At 36.6% G+C, this 25,345-nt stretch overlaps 2 protein-coding genes across 2 annotated transcripts in view; one reads left to right on the top strand and one right to left on the bottom strand.

Annotated features, from left to right (window-relative positions):
* Positions 1-25,345, top strand: part of LOC137399666 (metalloprotease mig-17-like) — a 119,549-nt gene that overhangs the window by 7,690 nt on the left and 86,514 nt on the right. The gene's annotated exons all lie outside the window — the stretch shown is intronic.
* LOC137400959 (A disintegrin and metalloproteinase with thrombospondin motifs 16-like) overlaps positions 17,806-25,345 on the bottom strand; it is a 149,698-nt gene continuing 142,158 nt past the window's right edge. Inside the window, exons 15-16 of the mRNA XM_068087297.1 lie at positions 24,786-25,169; positions 17,806-18,026 (exon numbers count right to left, since the gene is read on the bottom strand). Of these exons, the coding sequence (XP_067943398.1) occupies positions 17,806-18,026; positions 24,786-25,169 (605 nt within the window). The remainder of the gene's footprint in view (positions 18,027-24,785; positions 25,170-25,345) is intronic.

Raw genomic sequence — 25,345 nt, 5'->3', positions numbered from 1 at the left:
CCGAATTGTGATATTTGGTAAATTGACAATCTATAAATTTACTAAACATTTTGGTTTAGGACTTTTTGGTCTGAGCCTAAACATTTGTTATGAAGATTACTATAAGTGAGAGAATGCCTACATCGAGACTTTATGCAAATGATGGGCTGACAAAGATGAACCCTTTCCAGACAAATGCAATCAATTCCTTTACTGTTATTAGCACTAGTTTTACCTACAGTATCTAAAAATCACTATAATACATTCAAGTAAAACTTGTAGTTAATAACAAGCATGTTTGTTATGTTTACCTTAACTAACATTGTGGCATAGCTGAACTTTACATGGCTATTTTAAACGCATCCTTATGCCAAACTTATGGTATTCTAAAATGAGATGAATGCCGGCGTTACATGGGCAATAAAAAGCAGCTTACATACAGTGGCAGGTGTTGTAGTTTCCATTGGCTAAGTTGAGTAAGCTAGTATATTGCTAAACTTAAAAAGAGTCATGAGAGCAAGCTTTAATGATATTGCGTGTAACACAGCATTGTTATGCGTGTTTTAACTTATGTAATGACGATCTGTCTAATGGATCCATTGCATCCTGTGTAGCTTAATGGGGTAGATTATGGACTTCTGAATAATGGTCGAACTTGTAATCTAATCTATTGTAATCTAATCTTTGTTGCTAAATTGTAATCGCTATCACTAGACACATAACACACCGACTTTGAGATCTATATATAAAAATCATAGATAACACAAAGGTACCGAGCTATTTATAACATAACTAAATTATTTCAAGTCAAAATAGAGCACCGGAGCCAATTAACACTATATTTTATAGTGTTAATTATAAGCTATATTTTATCTTTAAAAAAACTTGTATAGAATTTTAGTAGATTTTACCAGAAAGTATCAGCATTTTTCTATAAGTTGTGATTGTTTTTTAATGTTTGAGGTGAAGTGACTGCAGGAAAGTTTTTAAATTAAAATTTACAAAAATAAAAAAATGATTGCCTTTAAAACACTCGGATCAAAGAAAGTGTGATTATGATGTTTGGAGTTACATTTATATCAAAATAATATCGTAATATTGCAATTTAAACGCAATAGTTAATATTAACTATAGCCACACCTCTAAATACAAGTTTCCCAACATAAATGTACCAGAAACTTGAGATATGAGGAAAGTATTTAGCAAGTTATCTGTCTTGATACAAGAGAGACTTTTGAGATAGGAGCACAAAAGCAGGCTCTTGATGGCAATTAACTGGTCAAGTATGTAAGAGGCTGTTTTTTAGAACTGCATCACTCAGTTTTTCTCATCAAAACCATTTAAAAAAAGCAAAAATAACGGGAGCCAAGCTGGAAACAGATTTTACAAAATCAAAACAAAACAAAATTGAAGGTAGGTTTGGTGAAAGATTCAAAATCAGTTTTAAGTGTCTTTAGTAAGCTAAACTCATTCAAGTTTAATTCAAAGTTTATGTTGTGTCAAGTAGTGTTAAACTGGTCCAGTATACCAAAAGCGTTGTTGTCAAGTCTCTCTCACACAGCGCCGTTAACTCCTAATTCTGTTCTGAAAGTAAAAACTCCAAACAGTATTGTAGATAGTAATGTTGCATTTTATTATTTTATTATTTTATAGCAGACTAGTTAAATACCCGGTGTTGCAAGGTAATAATAGTCTTTGCACAGAAAAGTAGTTTTTGAACAATTCCAAAAAAATAACAAAGGAAAAAGGTAATATTAGTTGATAATCAAACAGGGTGTATTTGGCATGCGTTTTGGCACTGTATGCGTGTGCATACTGTATATGGTATATGATAACAGCATTTGAATACTAAGGGTTGTATAGCTTAGTGGTTGAATGCGTAGTATGCAGACATGCAATTGCAAACTTCATGAGTTCAAATTCAGCGCAATGCAAGATTTTAATTCCAAGTGTTTAATAGCTATGAACAACACGAAATTGTTCCCAAACAAATGTTCAAACAGGCTTTCAAACGGATATCTAAACCGACATTTAAACAAATGTCCAGTTAGACGCCAAAACAGACGACCGAACGGATGACCGAGCGAACGACCGAGCGAACGACCGAGCAGACGACAACAAACTTTGAGATTTATATATATATATCAGTTGGATCAACTAAACAGGTATTTGTCATTTTGTGAGCATAGGTACTGAATTAAAACAATTAGAGACAGGCTTTTATTGTAATATCCTGTTTTTAGGCGTTTTTTTTAAGCGTGGTAACATATTGATTTGTATTTAATAATTTTATAAAGTAAAATGTGCATCGAGATATGGGAACATGGAACTACGGGCTCAATCTCAGAGCGCATTAGGCTCATATGTCCAAGTATAACTGCATACCATGATAACAACCAGTGACATCTTTTAGCATGTGTTTTGCTGTCAGAATTTTAACCGCAATCAAGTTTTGTCAGTTTTAACTTTAAAAGATTTTGGCAGTCAAATCACCTTAAATGGTAAAAACTTTGCACAAGTTCACTTTGAATGTATTTAAACTTCAATTTTTCAATATTGTAAATTTTAAACAATTTATAAGAGCCATCTTTTTTGATTTGGGAGCTTGAGATCTTAACATGATGAGCTTGATAACAGCTGTTACAAAAGAGACTAATATGTGATGTCAGCTATAACAGAACTACCAGTTAACAGCACTATTGGACACCACTGGATCTTTTCTATATGCTCTGTCAAGTATTTTGACTCCTTCCTCGAAGTACTGAACAGGCAAGGAAATGAGACTTAGGCTAAACTAAGCAATATAACTACAATGGCTCAAGAACTTGATGAAAGCTTGGAAATTTGAAGAGGTCAATGTCTATGTAGCATCTTATGAGAAGAGTACCTCGCTTGTACATAAATTAGGTAGTGAGAAACATGTTAAGGAAAACATATGGTATGATTGTATGTTATAGTGATTTCTCAAACTGCTTAATGGGTTCAGGAGCATATATTCCTAAATGGGAAGATAGCTTGTCTGGACACCTCGGACAAGCTATACCTGTGGATGAACAATGCAAACTATTTCAAGGAGAAGATAAATACTATGCAGTAAGAATTATCATTGAGTGACTATATAATATTATATAGGCCGGGTTGTTAGTTTGAGACCAAAGGTGTCAAACTCTAATACCTCGTACACCAAATGTTTAAAAAGTCTGCCTGCTAAAAATAAGTTTAATAAAATATGTACTTAAGTAGAACAAGAAACTTTTGTACATCAGACTAAAAACTTCTCTCTCAAACAACTCTTCAAAGATGGTAGTGCTCGGTATTGAAGTGAATATCTCGATTGAAGTTGACTATATCAGTGTAGTAGACGACAGTCCACTCCCCTGATATAGTCTACTTGGTAGTGAAGTGGAGAGGACTCAACTTCACTACCAAATCCAAAAATAATAAAAATGGAACTACTCATTTATTTTTTAAATGCTGGTTATTTAGACTCGCGGCAAGTTAAGCTGCCGTAATTTGACTCAGACTTATTAAGAACAACAATGAGTTGGAGAACACCAGAAAGTGCATAAACTTTTGGTCATATTTTTAAAGACAAGAATTCATTAGCTGAACAATGTTTATAGTCTTTTATAATTTTTCTCCCTGAGTGTACTGGTGCAAAGCATTAGCAGCTAAGCTGCACAAATCTCTTTAATGATTGGTTGACCTATAATCACTGCTGCCTTTGTAAAATGTAAAAGCTTGTTATCTTTAGACTTGTTTATTATGTTTCACCTTCTGGCTCAGAAGTTTTTATTTAAATAATGTTTTTAACTAACTAAAGGATTTTCATTGTAGATTTGTGACTCATCTGACTTTTTGCTCCGTTGTAGAGAACTGAATTTGATACAGTATGCAGTAAACTGCAGAGTGCAAATGAAATTCATACACATACGTACTATAACAGAGAAACCCTGCAGCATACTTCTTGTGGTAACAAAAAGGTTTGTATGTTTCAAAACTTTAACTAACAATCAAAAATTTTCATGTACTTTCAAAATATCCTTTGCGTGTAATTTTGTTGCAAATTAAAAACCTCTTGAATAATAGTTTTAACTAATAATAGTTTGTTAATATAAATTTGAATTTTAAATGGCAAATTAGAATTGAAATAAACATATTTTTTAAGTTGCATTTATATTTGTTCAAGTAAAAAATCAGTTGCTAATATGCCAAATACATCAGCTGTATAAAAACATTGGTTGAAAAAAAACTGTCCAATCAAAATACACATATCTGTTAAAATATGGCATGTTCGATTGTTTGCTAGTGTGGTATTGTTTCTTTAAGGTATTTATACATACGTGTTTATGCGACCTACTTGCGTATTGAAGTTATGCACTCAAGGTTTTTCTTAAGATTTTTGCAGTAGTTTATAGTTTCTTCTACGGTTGAAAGATGTAAAAGTACACTACCATTATTTGATTCAGCCAATGAAAGACAAGAAACACAAATGTACCTTAAGAGTATATGAACATGTAAATTTATTTCCAATGCCATCAGAAGCTAGAGATGAAACATATCAGCAATTGTATCACTACATGCATTGCTGCCGAGCAGCATGTACCTACTCCTTTTTATCACATACCCACTTAAACTGTTCTTAGTAGCAAGAAATTTTAATGGAAATTTCTATTAGCTACTTGACCTGCTGCACATCAGGTCAGTTGAAGTTTCAACTGAGTTAAGACACAACATTCTGGTTCACTGTTTTACCAGCATTTGGTAGCGTATAAAATTAGTTGGTACTTATTAAAACCACTGAAGTCGATTCGGCTCATTTCTTCTGTTTCTAAACAAGTAGATTGAGTCTTTTAAGAATAAATAACTGCAGTCAGGTGTTGATGTATAAACAATAATTTTGCCTTAGAGTTAATCCATTTCCTTATTTATTTATCAATTGCTTTCATCAAACTATTACAACAAATATAGTGTAATGTAGTGCTTAATGCTTCTACAAAATCAGCTAATGTATTCATGATACAAATTGTGATCCAAAGTATGTTATATCTATATGTTTAAAAAAATCAGACTCAGAAGAAAATAGGCTCGGTGATGATGCAGCTCACCATAATGATGTTATTGATGCATGCTTCAAACTTGGGAAACTAATAGTTTTTAACTAAAAAGACAATATGTTATATTACTAGAAATTCCCCTGTCATACAGCCCACGACCGATGTGATATTGGAAAAAAGAAAGGGTACTGATGGTTGAGAAATGCAATATTAGCAGTAAAATGGCACTGCAGTGCAATAGGATAACTGCAATAATAGCTGTAATGTACTGGGTGTGGATGTTATTGTATACAACAAACAGCAATAATGAAAGGATAAGATTATATGTTTATATCTCTCCCCCTGCAATAGAAGAAATGCAATATTGGCCAATATTAGAAGTGAAATGCACTGATATTATTAGAATAACCAATAGTATTAATATAGTAATAATATAAAACCAATGCGCAATTTTGAAGTTGTGATATTTATATAGATTTTTAGAAAATCTGTACTACGTAGTCATTGTTCTGTAGTCATCCAAACATATAATTAAATATTGTAACAATCTCATAAGAATCGTTAGAAAAAATATCATTGTCATTTCCTTTACTTACACTGCGTTTGACATCAGCTAGAATACCAAAGTACTTAAAACTGTCTAAAATGTCAGTTACTTTGAAATCGGCAAAAATGAAATGATTTCAGTACTCTTACGTTAATTACAGAAACCTTCGGCAATTTGACAATGCTATAGACTGGTGAAATGTGTGCGTTACTTTTTCGTGAAATGCGCACAACTTAATCTTTCTATTCTCTGTCACTCAGCGATTAAATTTCCAGTCTTCATTTTGAAAACAGTAAGACTTAGCAAACTTTAATAACGATTTTCGGCCAAATAGATCTGTCGATTTGTGTATAATCCGATCAGTTGGGTAAGTTTTAAGATACTGTCGACGGTTTACAAAAACTTGGTAACATATTTAAATAGGCTTATATGTGTTTTGTATTGTTATTATACTTTAACGACTCTAAAAAACGATGGTTAAATTTGTCGATGTGATTTCAAAACAAGGGTTTGTGAGGTTGTTGATGAATAATTTTAGTAAGTTGTGTGCACATGCATTTATCATAAAAACTCTTAAACTTCGCTCCTGCTCGTTTGGTCATGGGATTACTAAAAAAGGTAAAAAGAATAATTTTGTAATGCATTATTTTAAAAAGTTAACAATGGCTCATTAGTGAAGACTAGCAAAAGGCCCAGCATTGCACGGTTATCAAAAAACGGCTTATAAAATTGTTGCAGGTAATGTAGTGACCGGCCACCTGCCACTTGCCTGGCACATTGCCAATGGCTAATGTGATTAAGCTACCGTACTTTTCAGACTATAAACCGCACTCCTTTATAAGCCGCATCTGCTTTATTTCCCAAAAAACGATAAAAAAACAATACATAGGTCGCACCTTTGTATAGGCCGCAGGACACAGGATGGTGCTTTTTAACGCAGCAGCAACTTTGCTGTTTAAAACGAAACAGTGCCTTATGGCACTGTTTTGTATTAACCGACGCTTTTTAACATAGTGCCTAATGGAAGAGTACCGTTAGGCTTTGTTTCGTATTTTCTTTCACCGCTAGAGGTGCACTAACAGAAGATTTCGGTTAATGCGCCCTAGCAGTGAAAGAAAAAGCCACAGATTAGCCGCACCCTTATCTAAGCCTCATGACTCAAATCATCAGAAAAAAGTAGCGGCTAATAGTCCAAAAAGTACGGTAGTTATCTACGGCCCTTACTAATCAGTATCAATAATGTCAAACTAAATAATAATATCAAACTAATCAATATGTTGTGCCGTAATGGAGAGCGATAGCCTATTTTCACCCACATATCGACATATATTAGCCGTAGTAACCATAAATCTTGTGTAGCTCAATGGTTTAGCATATGATCTGCTTAATAGAAGGTTCAAAGATCAAATTTTCAGTGGTACTGATTTTTTATTCCATTAATGAGTGAGAGTGAAATATCGCTTGGTTATGTTATTCCAAACTGATATTAATTTGGTAACATTTTTTTATATAGAGATAAAGTAATTAATAAAAATTGTTATGAAACCTGTTTCATCTAGTAAAACAGCCTATTTGTATCATAATTGATTCTCTAATCAAAATGTACACACTAAAAAACATACTAATAGCTTTTGCTTAAAAAAACATTCTATGGTGTATTTTTACTGAAAAGGATGAAAAGAATCATCTGCAATGCACTCTTTTAAAAAGTTAATAATGGCTCAATATTAAAAATAAACAAAAATATATTTTAAGATAACAGACAGATTATAGTTTAGTTGTATTGTTCATACATTGAATAAGAGTGTGGTATAGCTTTGTTATGCTATTCTAAACTGATATCATTTTTGTAAAATCTTCTCATATATAGGTAAGATAACGTAAAAATCAACCTCGAAAAAAATAGTAATAGCTATGAATTCTGTTCATTCCAGTAAAACAGCATATTTTTATCGTAGTTGATTTACTTATCAAAATGTACTTGTTGTTTAGAGCTGCAATTGCTGACTCAACCATGTTTTAACCAGGTTTATCCTGCTACACTAGACTGCTTTGAATTAATATAGTGTAAACCCTGAATATATTTTAGGAATCTTTCTCTATTTTCTTTTAGTGGTGTGAGAAGAATATCTGTGTATATCATCTTGATGCTCCTGCTTTAGATGGTAAGTATTAAATCAGCATCAAGTTGAACATTAGGATGTAAGTTGTTTTCATACTTCATATAGTCCACCACTGTCAATCGTGTCCACCTCATGAGAGTCAAAACTCTCAAATATATTTGAATGAGTATCACTATACGTGAAAATGTTCTAAGTTGGTTGCTTTGGTCATCGAATGAAACTAAAGAAGGGGCAAAATATTTTGGACCACTGTCACAGATTCTGAGTGCTGTATATAGTATCATAAACAAAGTTATAGCATGACAATAGCTATTGCGCAATACGCTGATGAGTCATGATCATAAATTTAGAAGCATTGTTCTATTACTAGATTTTTCCTGAATGGATTTTCTGAAAGTTTCTAGGATAGTTGTAAGAAGTATAAATAGCCTGACTGCAGCAGTTCATAGCAATTCAATTCAGTTTACATTGTACATGTCTACAAGTCCGCAATAAAAGATTATGTTATACTCTCACAGCAATCATTGGCATATTATTATATAGACACTATATTACTTATACATAGTTAGCCGCAATATTACACCCGGACGTCTTAACTCTTAGCCTTGTGCAGACATCAGGATACAATCACAACACCAGATATCTCGAACCTGTCACATTGCATCACCGCTTTGTGACAATCACTCTAAACAAAAAGTGAGAGATAATAGTTAAGCAGAGAAGTCCAACCGCTGGACGGAGGTCATTTATTATGTTAGATATATGGGTAGACCAATTCAGATTATTATCAATCCAAACGCCTAAGAATTATTAAAATAGTTGAGTAGCCTTATTAAATAAAAAGTCTACTCAACTATTTTTGAAAACCAACTGTTATAATAAAAACTGTATTTTAAGTCAGACTCAGACAATGATGCATCGTTTAAAAAAAGAAGATAATTTAACAAACATTCAGTTTAATGAAAAGACTGTATTATCGTCATGGCAACATAACAGTAATTTGTTTTTTATAAATTATAATTAGGCCTTACTATGATGCTGGCAGTCTAGTGAATCATGAGAATTTGCCCTGTGTAATAACTACATTTGTATGTGCACAGTTATTCTCTGACGTGGAAATTTGATTAAGTGCCTCGCAGTGGTAATATGCTTGGCTTCAACTCTGCGCATCCGAGTTTGAGTTTTTGTGTGATTGAATTGTTGTAACGCTGTTTGGAAAAGAGAGTTCTTTCCTAAGAAAGAAGATTTTTTGCCCTCAGTGTGGCTTCAGGCAGTCAAACTGTCTAATAGGTCAAAAAGCAGACAAACGATCGGAGATGGCTCTTATTGTAATAAATATTTTATACACTTTAAAATATTTAAAAGGTACATTTTTGTATGAAATCTGCTGTCAATTTGTGAAAGTTTTACAACTTTTTTTGTATAGTTTTTTTCTATTTTCATGCTTTGGCATCAGTATTTGCTATTTTGATGAAAGATTGAGATATTGTAACACACCATCATAGGTTATAACGATTTATGTCATTATTTTGTTTTTTTAAGCTAAAAAACGTTTATAAACCTGCCATTCTTAGCTTAATATTTGGTTTAAAAGTTTTAAGCAACCTGTTTAAGTGCTAAATTTATTATTGCTTTGAAAAGTCTTTGACTTACTTTTATAATATTTGAATATTTTTCATTACTGATATGTTTAACTTATAATGGAACACTGAAGCCAAAATAATTTAATAGAAAACATAATTTCCTTTAAAGTTCTATTATAGGACTAAAATTACTCAAACCAGATAAAACTATTTAAAAAGGCTGCATGGATTGAAACTTTATGTGATGAAAAAAGAAATCTTTACAAGAGATTTTAGCAAAAACGCGTGCATGCATTCCTGCTAATGACAGTCAAACAGGTTGCCAAGTGTTTTGCTCAATACACTTTTTAACTGTATACAACAAATACGGTAACTTTAACCCTTTAAACTTTGTTTTAAATAAATTAACAAATGATGTTAATTTTATAGAGCCACATTAAATAACTTGAAAGCACAGTTTAAAGGTGATGAATTGATGCAAATGAAATTAACATCAAAACAAAGCTAAGATATCAATTTTTAATGCAATTTTTGTTTTTGCAGACCACTATTTCAGAGATATAATAAGTTAGGCAAGATCAAGCAAAAGTGCTTTGTGACGTGTATAGTTGCACTTCATCAAAGAGCCCAACAGATTAGAGACGGTTCACGCTGCAACACGGACACAATAGCTGTTATCAGTAATGGTAGAGAAGGCAGCCACACAACCAGTAATGTCATTTTTGCATTAATTTTACTTTTGAGAATTTTAATCATGATCAAGTTTGAGCAATTTTAATCTTAAAAACATCCTGGCTGTCAGATAACCTCAAACACCAAAAACGATTTTAAATGATAAAAAATATAATTAATTTTTGATAACATTTATTGAAATTTTGAGTAGTTTTATCTTTAAAAGTTATTACTATTAGCATTACTATTATATAAAGTAAAAAGGATTTCCTGTGTAAGTAACAAATGAAATAGAGTTAAACACAAGCTGATTGGTCTGTAAAACAGAGTGTAGGTTGATATGCAAGTGAAAAACTCAGTTTGGTAGAACTATGATTATCCGATGATAAATCAAAACAGTAAAACTCAAACAGCAATTTTATAGCTAACTGAGGAAAAAATTTGGCTCATCTGTGATGTACATATTAGACCTATACTAAAACACTTTTAAAGAAACTGTATAATAATTTCTGAGTGTACTTCTACATATATATTTCTCAAAGTATGTGAATATGTGTGTCATTTCACCTATAGCTATAGCGTATTCTGATTATTTTACCAATTCGGTCACGCATTACGATGCAGCTGTTAAAAAATATTTTTTGTAAGGTACAATTACTAAATCTGAGATAAAGGCCAGTTCTTCTCACGCGTACAATTATAGTGTTTTATTGGGAAGAGCCTCAACATTATTTCTCCGTTCGGTCAGGCAAAGACAGCGCAATATCTCATTTTTACGTTTGCACCAATAACAAGAGGTACCAGTATTGTTGTATTCAAAGTTTTAATGGATAGCTTTTGGTGGAACAGTAACCTTTTTTTATACATACACTTCTATGCAAGAACTTTTATTGATAATTCTACATATTCAGGATTTTTATTTTGTTTTCTCAGTTTGTAATAATTGTACCATTACTGAATCTTTTTTTATTGGAATCGGAGCAAAACTGACTTAATTTAGCTATTACTGCTAATTATTTCCCATTTACTTGTACATCTAAAATTTTTTATAGTCGTTTTATTTTGTTTAATTTATTTGACCCGCACAAAACAATATCTTCATGATATGAAGTTTAAAAGTTGTTTGACAAAGTTTGAAAACCTTTACAGCTTTTTTTATTTTCTTTTAATTTATTTCAATTACACAAAACACTTTTCTCGTGATATGTAGTTTGAAAGTTAAAATGGCGAATGTTTTTATAAGTTAGAAACAAATAAATTTTTTGTCTAAAAACTTTTTTATTACCCAGGCAACGTCGAGTAGCATAGCTAGTCCATTTGTATTTGCTCAAATTTCAACTAAAGATTGCAAATTGCTGAAAGGAACTTCCGATCAATGTTTCGTATAAACAAGTTTTTAGCAAACCTCGGTTTTTAATTTGTTAGTTGTAAACCATTATAGTGCAGCTGTTGAAAGTAACATATAAACTTTATTGCATGAGGATTTTGTTTGTTGAGGCTGATAGCCAAGTGTCTCAGTAATAGTTTGACATGCACTTCAACCGCTCCATAAGATAGCTGGTGCATCAGATCCTTAGCATGGGATTGTGAATTTACACTATACTCCATTTACTTATAATTTTTTAGTAAAAAATAAGGCTAGGCACAAACTTTTAAATTAATGTCACATATATTTCAATAGAGGAATGCTCATTTGAAGACAAAAAAATTCTAGAATGGCGCAGAAGCTGTTCAGAAATCACTCCAAGCGATTGCCAGCAGCAGGCGTTTTACCGACTTTATTGCTGCAAAGCTTGTCGAATGTTTGCAACATCGTGGATGGGCCCATATTGCACACATGGAGACACCGGTGGATCATACTGTGAAACTGTGGTAAACAGGACTGAATGTCTGTATAGAGCTGAGTACTGCTGTGAATCCTGCTGCCCTGTTCTTGGACCTGAAGAAGAATACGAGGTATGGTTGCGTATAGTTGCGTTCAGCCACAACCTACCACTACTACCACGCTTAACACTACTACCACTACATCAGTGATCTCTACCACAATTAATTCTACCACAACTCATCACAAAGAGAACAATGCTATAAATAGTAAGTTTTAAAACTGCTGGCTAACAATTATAATCTTAAAAACTTAAAGTTTATGATATTTTTCTTAAAAGTAATTTACAAAAAGTGTTGTAATGTTTTTGGTGAGCATGTGTGCTTCTCATAAAATATAGTGAAAGCGATAAATCGATCCTAACATGATGGGTTATTGCTATTTAGTATACTCCGCTATAAACACATTATATCTCACCGTACAATCATTATTAATTTTGTAAAACCTCAGCAACAGTTAAATATCATGAACAACGTTTAACTTATGAAATTTTTGAAACTCTTTGGTTTTTTTATTATGGTCAGTTTTCTTTTATTATAAAAAATAACATTTTGTATTTTGAGTTTTGGGTCTATCACTTCTATTCATCAATGCATCATTGTATCCTTTGTCTTAATTCTCTTGCATATGCCTTTATATATTTTTCAAAGTATGTCATCTGTCGTCTCTCAGTTTTCCGGTTACAGATCTTAAAATCTTGATATTCCACATTCTGATGGATTTGAACTCACATTGATTTTTGCATCGACGAGTGTTTTATTTGGATGCTCTACAACTGAGCTAAAATACCATGCGTTTTCATATAAAATATACATCATGCGCGTGCTAGTTATTTTAGCCTTTTCCGCCAAAGATTTTGAGAATTGTTTGCCTCGGAGCTTGAACATAAATGTGGATCTCGACTAAACTGGAGCATGCCCATTGCAATTAGGAAAGCTCCGGAAACGCTTGGAAACGGATAAGCATTTTACGCTTCATCAATTCTTTACAAAAAGGGAGAAACCATGTGGGATGACGCCTCCTCTACCAAAGAAATTTGCTAGGGAGATAAAATTTCCAGTCGAGTTAACATAAACAGTTTTGGAGGATGAGTCTTCTTTAAAGATGTAAAGTAAACAGGCCATTGCTGTTTATATTTTCTTTTTCTTACAATTTTTGATATAACTATCTGTTGCATTTTTTGCTGTTTCATTATCTATTTTTGCAATTTTTAGTATTGTATTTTAAACTTTAATGCTTTAGATGTTTTACAAGCCAAACATACAAAATGTTTACTTTGGCTTTCTTTTTCCATCATCATAAATATAAAACATTTTATTAAAACTAAACACGATCTATATATACCCGTTTCTATTTATAGTATGCAGTATACAGTACAGCTTATGGTGTGAAATCTTGAAAAAATACTTTACAGAATTATATCTCCAAATTTACTCAAGTTTTTCTCATCTTGGAACGGATTAAATTTTACATAATTTTATTTTAATGGGAAGAATTGTTTTGGATCTCGAAGAACTCAGTTAGCAACGCTAGAACAATTCCGCTAGAATAGGTTCTGCTGTACATTATTAAAAGCTATACGTTGTTAAAAGTTATGAACTTTTAAATTAAAAGTGGTTTGAAAACCTTTTCCTCATGATATGAAGTTTGAAAGTTATGGTTGTTTGAAAAAGTTTGTGTAAGTTACTAAGTAAAAATAACGCAGTACCAGACTGTCAGCCGTGACACTCCAAAACCTCCCCTTATGTCATCCTTACTCCACCTGCACGTTTTACCAGAAAACACCGTAGTGCCAGACTACACCAGTAGGGTTACTCACGAGTCACCAAGACTCAGAAAGACTCTTAATAATCCTTTCTACAATATGACAAGCACAGAGTCACAAGCTACGCAAACGGAGCTCGGATTCCCAATGACAACATGGCCGTTTTTGCTCGTCCGGTGGCGCATGCCCACGAACCCTTCCGAGCTATCATCGGGCTCCACGTGACTACTAACTCACATTTCCCTCAGCTTTTAAGAAGCTACCAGCTATCTCTCATAGTCATCCAAATACCGGGGACGCCGTTGCTCCCGCTGCGACCGCCTGAGCATTGGCGGTTGAGGCTCAGGCTCATCAGGATCTAAATCCCCGGACGGAACCCCAGCAGTCTGAGACTCACCATCCATGTTTTGAACTTCATCCTCAGCAGTCTGAGGCCCGTCTTCCACGTCCCCCTCCGAGACCTCAGCTACCTCACAGGGATGCAGCTGAGGCGGTGGGGGAGCAGCAGAACCGCGTAATCTATATAGATTAGGCCGGCCATCTTCGACCAGTTCACGGATGCCGTTTTCCCTACTACGGTCAGTGCCAAACCGCCGTTTGCGGACATCCCTCACATGCCTCGGCACGCCATCCACGCACACATTGCGCTTTGAAACGATTCCGGTGATCACTCTCGGTGCCCACTGCCTAGTGCACAATGGAGTCGAAGGTTTCACCCACACCTCATCGCCGACAGCAAATTTGCCTTGACTGACCTCATCTAACCCACGTAGATTGACGTCAAAAGGCACTCGCTATGAATATCGATACAGAATATTCGAGGGTACCGAACCCCCATCTGTACCCTTGTGAGGCGTGACATTATACCAAAACATCGCCTCCTCGGGGCTAATTCTTCCCCTCTCGGCAATCCTCTTGATTGTCCGGTGATTCCTCTCAACGATTCCGTTGCCACTTGGGGCGTAAGCGGCACGAAATCTCAGAGAAATCCCCCACTCGTCAGCAAACTGTGCAACAGTTGCTAACCTAAACGCCATAGAATTGTCCATTAACAATTCATCACACGGCCCTCCCTCAATTACGACCGTGCGTAACTGAGCCACGATGTGCGCTGCCGTCTCACTTGACAAGTAGCGCCAGATAGCGAAACGTGACGGCCCGCAATCAACCATGGACAAGAACACCTGGCCGCCTTAGTGAGTCACGTCTATGGCCCCCCGGCACCAGTTCCCTTCGACAGCCAAGCTGCCTGTTTCCACGAGGTTCTCACCTCTCGGAGCCGGGTCAACACGCTGACAGGCCTCACAGCCAGCCAGCTCACGTTTGACCTGCTCCCGTGTCAAGTCACTGCGTACTTGCTGAGCAAGGTACAGTGTTCTCCCGACACCCAAATGGTGAAGCAAATGAGCCGCCCACACAGCATTCCCGAGGGTCTCGCCGGTGAAGATGGCAGCAGCCATGCTCTCGGCCTCACCTCCACTCATCCCACAATGTCCAAGCCACTTCTTGGGCACCCTCGTCATTCTATCCGCCTTGTTCCCCACAGTAGGTACAAGACGCATAGTGACCGATAAGCCGTACTCGGTGATCGTATCACGGATCACCCCCAGCCGATGCTTCACCAGCATCTCTGCAGCACCTTTCGTGCGAACACGATTGCGCCCGTCAATTGTATTTGACATCCAATTGACAACTGTGAGAGAGTCAACCGCCAAGGTGAAGGTCTTGAACCCTCACGCGATAGCCAGGTTAACACCTCGTCCCACAGCTTCCAACTCGGCAACATTTATGTGTGAATGGTCTGACTCCTTCCTCAGCCACGACGCATTCTCAACAATGCTGCCATCAACCTCGACTGCCACACCGAGGCCCAGAGAGCTAGCATCTGTCCACACAACGACCGAACCGTTCGGTCTTACGTGCCACGGACCCCTAACAGGGTCCTCTTGACATACCCTTGTGTAAAGCTCACTAGCCAGCGAGCTGACCTCCTTTTTAACAGGGGCATCCCAGGCTCCGTTGCATCCCAGCCGCTTCAAGAAGCTACAATAGGGCCACAACCACCCAGCCATTGGGTAATGACCGACAAGTCGGCCACAAAACAAAAAAAGCTCTCTCTTAGTCAGCCCAGCTGGCTCAAGATGTATTTCGGATAGTGCAGTTTCCCTCAACATTTGCAAATGTCCACGAGTATTTCTCTTTGGAGAAATACCCAACAACCGACCTCCATCAAGGCCCTCCGGCTCTTTCCTCGCCAGTCCATACTTAGCAAGGTGCTTCTTCAGCTCCTCCACGCCAAGCACAGACTCCTGCACTACTATATCGTCGATATAGTGGTCAGTCCCTCGTCGGACCCGCTCGTCGAGCGAAAGAACCTTGCCTAGAATTTTGGTCATGACCCTAGGTGCACACGAAAGCCCGAAGCCTAAACGTGTCAGCGCATAAGGGATCCCCTTATACTTCACAACCTGGTATTTCTACAGGTCCTCCGAAACATGGATTTGTAGGTACGCGGACTTGAGGTCAACTACCCTAAGTTTGCCATGCAACTGTCTCCACTTCCGGATTTTCTCGCCGCACACAGCGACCGCGTCACCTCCCGTGTGACTCTCGACAAACGCGTTCAGTTCATGGCAGTCCATGACTGGTCGCACTTTGTCCTTCGTTGGTTGCAACACGGCCAAAAGGGGGATAATACCCTCAATGGGCCGACTCCACCTTTTTAACCAACCTTTTAAGATCCAGCTCTCAATTTCAGCACAGTACCGCTCATGCAAGTTAGGTGCCCGAGTACACTTGTACTCCGCGACCCGGGTCTGCAGTCCTTTCGGAGATTCCCCGGACCACCGCTAGCTAACGGTCCAACGGCCTTAGGCAAAAGTGGCAACAAAATCAGGGTCGTCGACTCGCAGTGACACCAGATCACCACCCAACCCCGACAACGGTGCCACCCTTGCCACCCCGCATGCGCAGCCAGCCGCAGTATCCTGCCCTGCAGGTACTCCACAGCATCCACTCTGTTAGGGTTTCCCCCACCTGACCGAATACTTCGCATCACTTCTTCTACAGACAGTGATGCCTCACATGTGGTCAATGACGTCGCCGCCCAGCAAGCAGTCAACCCCAAGATTGCACAGCTTGTCCATAACAAGTGCCGTGACGCCGAAACAGTGTCCCTGTACACCGACGACCAACCGAGACTGACCCTTTACATGAGACGCCTTACCATCCGCTGTCAACAGCGGGTGGCTCGGCCTAAGTCGGGTTGAGCCTGTCAACACCTGCGGACTTACAGAGTCCTCTCGCTTCCAGTGTCAACCAGACACTGAAAACCGCAACCATTCAGAATTGCTCGAACGACCGGCATACGACTGCTCGTCGTAGGCGCGCCAGTCGCCCCGGACAGCCAAGGACTGTCCCGCAGTACATTCTTACTGCTTGCATGTGACCTCCAGCCTCCCCCTGTCACGACAACGCCACCTCGGGTCCCCCTGATGTTATGGGACCCCTCATAAGCCTGGCTTACACGGTGTCCATATGAGAGGATGCGGCACCCTGAGTTGCATCCTCCTGATGAAAACCCGGCTCATCCTCCGTGAGCCCTGCCGCCGCCCCAGGCGGTGGCCGTACAGGACAGTCCCGTACAAAGTGCTTCGTGCTGCCGCACCGGAAACACCCGACCCTCTTGCCAGAAGAGGTCTTTTTCACACCCGTACCAGACAAAGGCAGCTTAATAAGTGGGCAGTCCTTCACCCGGTGTAGACCCCCACATCGAAAGCAACTGTCTTTGCTTCCCGGCTGCTTGCTAGAAGCAGCCCCCAACTGCTTGCCAGAAGCAGTCGTCGGCCGGTTACCAGAACTGGCCGCTGAGCTAATTGTTGAGGGGCGACCCTCAACAGCTCTCCGGGAAACCAACTTTCTCCTCACTCGGTTCAGCACCAAACCAAAATCAGCAGTATACGCCTGATCGTGCGTAACTGCCCACTCGTAGACTGACTCGGGCAGCCCTTCATAGAACTTGGTCCTAAAAACCACGTCCTCCAGCGTCACCCCCAGTCTACCGCCAAGCCGCTCCAAGCGGTCCAGGTACACGTCAACTGTCTCCCCGGACTCGATTCGACAGCTGACAAAGCGACGCCATGCCTCCTGTCGAGGCATGGCGTACTCGGCAGTCAAAACTGCCTTCACGACATCCCACTAGGATGCCTCGCCCACCCTCATGCGTCCGTGCACTCTGGCAGCAGTGCCATCGAGCATGTACGCAATCAGCGTGCACGGAGCAATGTGCTCCAACTCACACAGTCGCTCATACTGCGAGAGCCATGCGGTTACCTCAACCGCACCATCACCGGCAAATGGCTGCATCTGCCGGCTCAGCCTTTCTAAAATAGGCCCTCGTGCCTGGTTCATCAGATTCGCTAAAAAGCGGCATCTAGAACCAGCGGCACTGTTACAGCGCTCGCGGCGCCCTCAGTTGGCTGACCACTTCCGCCATCAGTAGATGGCTCAGCCTTTTGGCTGCCCCCGGGCTCGCTCATGGCCCGCTCGTGCTCATCTCAGCCCAGCTGAGTGGCACCACCTAACAACAAGGCAAAATAAATACAAATATATATGCCGAAATAGCTTGTAAGTTACTAAGTAAAAATAACGCAGTACCAGACTGCCAGCCGTGACACTCCAAAATCTCCACTTATGTCACCCTTACTCCACCTGCACGTTTTACCAGAAAACACCGTAGTGCCAGACTACACCAGTAGGGTTACTCATGAGTCACCAAGACTCAGAAAGACTCTTAATAATCCTTTCTACAATACGAAAAGCACAGAGTCACAAGCTACGCGAACGGAGCTCGGATTCCCAATGACAACATGGCCGTTTTTGCTCATCCGGTGGCGCATGCCCACGAACTCTTCCGAGCTATCGTTGGGCACCATGCGACTACTAACTCACAGTTTGAAAACCTTTACAGTTGTTTTTATTTTCTCTCTTAATTTATTTCAATTACACAATAAACTTTTCTCATGATATGTAGTTTGAAAGTTGGAGTGGAAAATGTGAAAAACAAATCAACTTTCTGTTCAGACTTTTTATTACTCGGGCAACCCCGGGTAGCACAGCTAGTCTATGAATATGTTTATGTTTTTGTAGTAAGGCAATATGTCTATTTCATCCAATCCTATAGTGACTCGAGATGAGATTCAGGGGAAGAAAGCCACAATCATCCGTGGGACTGTAGTCAGTGTAGTGGCATTTTTCATACTGGCAGCAGTTTTGGTGACCAAAAGAAAACAGATGAAAAGACCGAGAATTGTCTGCTGTGAGAAGAATGAAGAATCTTCCGTAGCTTACGTAGGGATGAATTAAGAGTTTTTATTTTATTCAAACGTATATTAAAGTGAGCTTGTCATCTACAAAATTAATGTTGGTTCCTTTTTTATATTTCTAATAACTAAGAAATGAGCCAAATATTAACAAGTACCTGCCTGAATCCTTAAAATAACATTCAAAATTTTAAAAAAATTTAAAATATAGTTTACCAGGTATTTGGCAAAAACTACTAAAGAGAAACTATGTGACACTGTCTTTAGTAGTGTGGCAATTTTACTAAAGCAGCCTTTTATTGTCATTTTGTATGCAATGGTAAGAGTTTACAATAGTTCTGATATATTACCCTTCTTATTTTATATGTATATTTACGTTAATTACATGGTACGCCTTTGAAACATTTTATGTGAGTTTTTAAGTAGCCCTTTCATTAGGCAATTGCCTGTAATTGCAAATTTTACTTCTTTTTGCTGAATATTTTTCAAGCCTAAAATTTTCAAATATTTTCATTTTTGTAAATAATCAAGATTAGAACAGTTGTTTTCCATTACTTGTAACAAGTACTTAAAAAGTTGCTCAATACATATAATAAAGCGCATATCACGTCTGATCATGTGATATTGTTTGAAACAACCACACTGAGAAAATAATATAGGCAGTGAGTGCGGTGCTTTATAAATGGCTGCTCAGGTGTCAAAGTCAAGTCATAAAATTCAGGTTATTAAAGCAGCGCTCAAACAACTGTTTAAATCTGGTTTCATCTAAAATTGTACAATAATCTTGCTGTAATAAAAGAGGTGCTTTGTGACTCTGGGGATCTTTTTAATTTATAATGGACAGCAATACACAAAAAAGAAACTGTTGACTGACTAAACAGCTGCGCGCTCTACATACAACTAAATAGCTGTATATTCCAAATACAACTAAAGAACTGTATACTCTACACAAAACTAAAGAACTGTATGTTGTACATAGAACTAAAGAGCTGTATACTCTACATACAACTAAAAAACTGTATGCTCTACATATAACTAAAGAACTGTATGCTCTACATACAACTGAAAAACTGTATACTCTACATACCACTAAAGAACTGTATACTCTACATACAACTAAAGAACTGTATGTTCTATATACCATTAAATAACTCTATACTCTACATACCGATAAAGAACTGTATGCTCCGACTGTATGCTTGTATGACTGACTAAACGGCTGCGCGCTCTACATACAACTAATTAGCTGTATACTCCAAATACAACTAAAGAACTGTTTATTCTACATACAACTAAAGACCTGTATGCTCTACATACAACTAAAGAACTGTATGCCCTATATACAACTGAAGAACTGTATATACTACATACAACTAAAGAACTGTATACTCTATATACAACTAAAGAACTGTATATTCTACATACAACTAAAGAACTATATACTCTACATACAACTAAAGAACTGTATACTCTACATACAACTAAAAAACTGTATACTCTACATACAACTAAAGAACTGTATACTCTACATACAACTAAAGAACTGTATACTCTACATACAACTGAAGAACTGTATATACTACATACAACTAAAGAACTGTATACTCTATATACAACTAAAGAACTGTATACTTTACATACAACTAAAGAACTATATACTCTACATACAACTAAAGAACTGTATACTCTACACACAACTAAAGAACTGTATACTCTACATACAACTAAAAAACTGTATACTCTACATACAACTAAAGAACTGTATACTCTACATACAACTAAAGAACTGTATACTCTACATACAACTAAAGAGCTGTATACTCTACATACAAATAAAGAGTTGTATGTTCCACAGACAGTTGATGCAAAGCTAAACACCTCTGTAAGGAATCAGACAGTTGCTGCAGAACTGAACACCTGCATAATAAGGAATCATACAGTTGCTGGAGCGCTAAACAACTCTGTACGGAATCAGACAGTAGTTTTTGCGCTAAACACCTGTGTGAGGAATCAGACAGTTGCTACATATATAACTTTAATTACAAAGTGTAGCTATGTTGAGAAGCTGCGCTTGCCAGATTATTATCAATGAGACCCATGCCACAACACTTTCAGGCCTAATTTGGTAGCTCTGACATTACACCGTAACTTTTCATTTTGGTAGTTGTGTTTATACCAGAATTTTGTGAACTAACACGCACAACTTTGTGATTTTGAATTAATCTGTAAAGTTTATTTGGCCAATTTTTATTTGGATCATCTCTGAATGTTTATGTCTAATCTGCAACATGTTAAATATAGTCCTGGAAATTTGCAGAATTGAAACTGATGAATACTTGTGATGGAGTAAAACTAGGCTATATGAGTTTCATGGTTTATTCTATTTGGTTAACATGAAAGGAATTAATTCAAGGTAGTTTTATAAAGGTTTAGATATCATCAACCAAAATAGTATATTTTTTCATCAAATTATCATCAAGTCAAATTAAAAGAGCTAGCATCTCAACATACTTATGTCGATGTTTAACCAATACTATATTAAAGATGGAATCGTATCAATTTCAAGTAGATTGTGTCAGAAATTATAGATCTGTTTATAATTTGAAAATTTACTTTTGTTTGAAATTTGTGAAAAAAGTAATATTTCTGCTAAAATGTTTAACATATAAAATTCCCAAAACTTGATCACAGTTAAAACCCTCAGAAGTAAAGGACTTTTCCAGAATTTCCCAAAAATGACTGCTAGTTGCCCATTAATTCTCCTTATCTGACCTGTTATGTACCAAGGACACGCATAATAATCACATTTTACATGTAAGTTTAACATCAGCATTTTGCTGCATTCTGTTGGAAACACCTGTATACTCTTGATTACTGCCTCCGTCTATGGGCTTACATGTATAATAACTTTAGTTCTGCTTATTTGTTGTATCTAGTGGCTGTGCAAGTTATAATCTTGCATAAAAGTGAATGCTACTCTTTAGTGACTGTCTTTTTACTTATGTGCTCTCACATATTATATGTACTTGTGAAGTGATATCTTATTTTAAATAACAATCAGCAAAATTAACAAAAGCTACAAAAACTGTAAAATCAAATTAAAATCATAAGAAAATGCAATTTAGTTCATAAAATCTATTATCCTTGTATAAGCATAACTACCAAAACAGATAGGTAAGATTTTATGTCAAGGACCCTGTGCTGACTTCTGGGTTCCTGAAACATAGACCTAATATTTGAGGCATACATGCAAATTTTCTTCACTTAATTATAGTTAGGTATACTTTTTAACTCAGCATAAATATCTATAGTTGGGGTAGAGCCCACAAGTATTTAGTTGTTTGTAGAACATACTGTTCATTAGTTGTATCTAGAGCATACAGGTTTTTTGTTGTATATAGAGTATACAGTTCTTTAGTTGTATGCAAAGTATGCAGTTCTTTAAGTGTATGTGGAGTATACAGTTCTTTAGTTGTATGTAGAACAAACTGTTCATTAGTTGTATGTAGAGCATACAGTTTTTTGTTTTATATAGAGTATACAGTTCTTTAGTTGTATGCAAAGTATGCAGTTTTTTAAGTGTATGTGGAGTATACAGTTCTTTAGTTGTATGTAGAGTATACAGTTATTTAGTTGTATGTAGAGCATACAGTTCTTTAGTTTTATGTGGAGTATACAGTTCTTTAGTTGTATATGGAACATACAGTTCTTTAGTTGTATGAAGAGCACACAGTTCTTTTGTTGTATGTAGAGCATACAGTTCTTCAGTTGTATGTAGAGCATACAGTTCTTTAGTTTTATGTAGAGTACACAGCTCTTCAGTTGTGTGTGGAGTATACAGTTCTTTAGTTGTATGTAGAGTATACAGTTCTTTAGTTGTATGTAGACACTAAGGCTCTCTAGTTGTATGTGGAGTATACAGTTATTTAGTTGTATGTATAATACACAGCTCTTTAGTTGTATGTAGAGCATACAGTTCTTTAGTCGAATGTAGAGTATACAGTTCTTTAGTTGTATGTAGAGTATACATTTCTTTAGTTGTATGTAGAGCATACAGTTCTTTAGTTGTATGTAGATTATGCAGTTCTTTAGTTGTATGAAGAGCACACAGTTCTTTAGTTGTATGTAGAGTACACAGCTCTTTAGTTGTATGTAGAGTATACAGTTCTTTATATGTATGTAGAGTATACAGTTTTTTAGTTGTATGTAGACAATACAGTTCTTTAGTTGTATGTATAGTATGCAGTTTTTTAGTTGTATGTGGAACTCCCAGCTTTTTAGCTGTACATAAAGCATACAGCCATTTAATCACCTAACCGTTTCTTTTTTGTGTATTCCAGCCCGCTATGAATTATTAGAATTAACGTTATGAATTAATGTAAAAAACAGTCAGAGCCACGAAACACCGTTATTATCATAATGAAGACTATTGTACAATTAGGAAAGTGCTGGATTAGGACAGCTGTTACAGTGATTGTCTAAAAAAGCTGCATGTTTTGACTTTAACAACGGTGCAATTGTCTATGAAGCTTTGTACTCACTTCTTTAATGATTTCTTCAGTGTGGCTTCTTCAAGCAATGTCTCAAGATTACATTAGATATACAACTTATTACATGTATATGTATTGAACAACTTCTCAAATTCTTGTAACGATTAATGGATAAAAACTATCCCAATCTTGATTTTTTTACAACAACTCAAATATTTGAAAATGTTAGGCCTAAAATATATTATCAAAAAGAGTTGAAACTTGCAATTACAGACAATTGCATAATGAAGGAACTACTTATAAACCAACAAAAATATTTCAAAGTTACACAACGTAGTTAACATACATATAAAATAAAAAAGGTAATCTATCAGAACTATTTGAACCTCTTACTGATAGAGAAAGCATGACAAAAGAAGGCTTCTACAGTAAAATAGCTGATTTAGTATAGATAGTTGGGCATCACATAGTTTCTTTTCAATAGTTTTTGCAAATTACACAAAAACACTATATTTTAAATTTTTTTGTAGCATTCTGGATGTGATTTTGATAAGTCAGGAACTTTTCAATATTTAGCTTAATTATTAGCTGTTAGAATAATGAAAAAAGAACGAACAATCATTTTATAGATGACAAGCTCACTTTAATACAAATTTAAATGAAATAAACACACTTAAGACATCCCTACATAAGCTACAAAAGACTCTTCACTTTTCTGGCAGCAGACAATTGTTCTCGCTTTTATCTGTTTTCTTTTGACAATCAAAACTGCCGTCAGTGTGAAAACTACCACTACACTGATAACAGTCCCACCGATTATTGCAAGCATCTTCCACTGGATCCCATTTTGAGTCACTAAAATATTGGATAAATTACATACTACATATTAGACATATTATACTACTACAAAGGCATAGACATATACATAGAAATAGGCATATGTAAGAGAGTTGAGCCATAGAATATAATGATGCTTTAATTAATGGAAGTGTTAGATCGAATGCTTAAAACATCAAAAAGTTAATTTTTATAATGAAAGGAAACTGACCAAAATTAAAAGAGCAAAGTTTTAAAAATTTCAAAAGTTTGACTTTGATCCTGAGATATAATTGTTGCTGAGTTTTTACAAAATTAATAGTCTAGTAATTAATGTGTAATGATATAGAATTGTGCTTATACCAGAGTATGTTAAACATTATTCCATCATGTTACGTCTGTCTCAGTCGCATGATTCGTTCATCATATTTTATGAGAAGCTTGCATACTAACCAAAAACAACAACATTTTTTGTAAATTACTTAAAAAAGGTATCAGCAACTGTAAGTTGTTAAGATTATTATATATAGTCATCAGTTTTAAAACTTACTCTCGCTCTCTTTATGATGAGTTGGGGTAGAAGTCATTGTGGTAGAGATCACTGTTGTAGTGCTAGTACTGGTAGTAGTGGTAGTGGTGGTAGGGGGTGGCTGGATGCAACTATATCCTTCCTCAGGTCCAAGAATAGGGCAGCAGGACTCGCAGCAGTACTCGGCTTCATACAGACATCCAGTTGTGTTTACCAGGTTTTCGCAAAATGATTCACCCGTGTCTCCATGTGTGCAATTTGGGCCCAACCACGGCGTCGCAAACACTCGACAAGCTTTGCAGCAGTACAGTTGGAGAAACGGTGACTTCTGACATTGCCATGGAGTGACTTCTGAACAGTTTACATTCCATTGTGGAAAGTCTTTGTCTTCAAATGGACATCCCTCTGTTGAAATATAGCTCATATTAATTTAGGGTTTGCGCGAAGCTTTTTCTTTTTAACTAAACAATGAAGAGTGAATGTAGTATAATATACATTCACAATCACATGCTAAGGATCTGATGCAGCAGCTACCTTAAAGAGTGGTTGAAGTGCATGTCAAACTATTACTCAGAAACTTG

The sequence above is a fragment of the Watersipora subatra genome, chromosome 7, assembly GCF_963576615.1.
Source record: "Watersipora subatra chromosome 7, tzWatSuba1.1, whole genome shotgun sequence".
Lineage (NCBI taxonomy): Eukaryota > Metazoa > Bryozoa > Gymnolaemata > Cheilostomatida > Watersiporidae > Watersipora > Watersipora subatra.
Note: the sequence above shows the minus strand (reverse complement) of the source record. Positions and strands in the feature narration are given on the sequence as shown.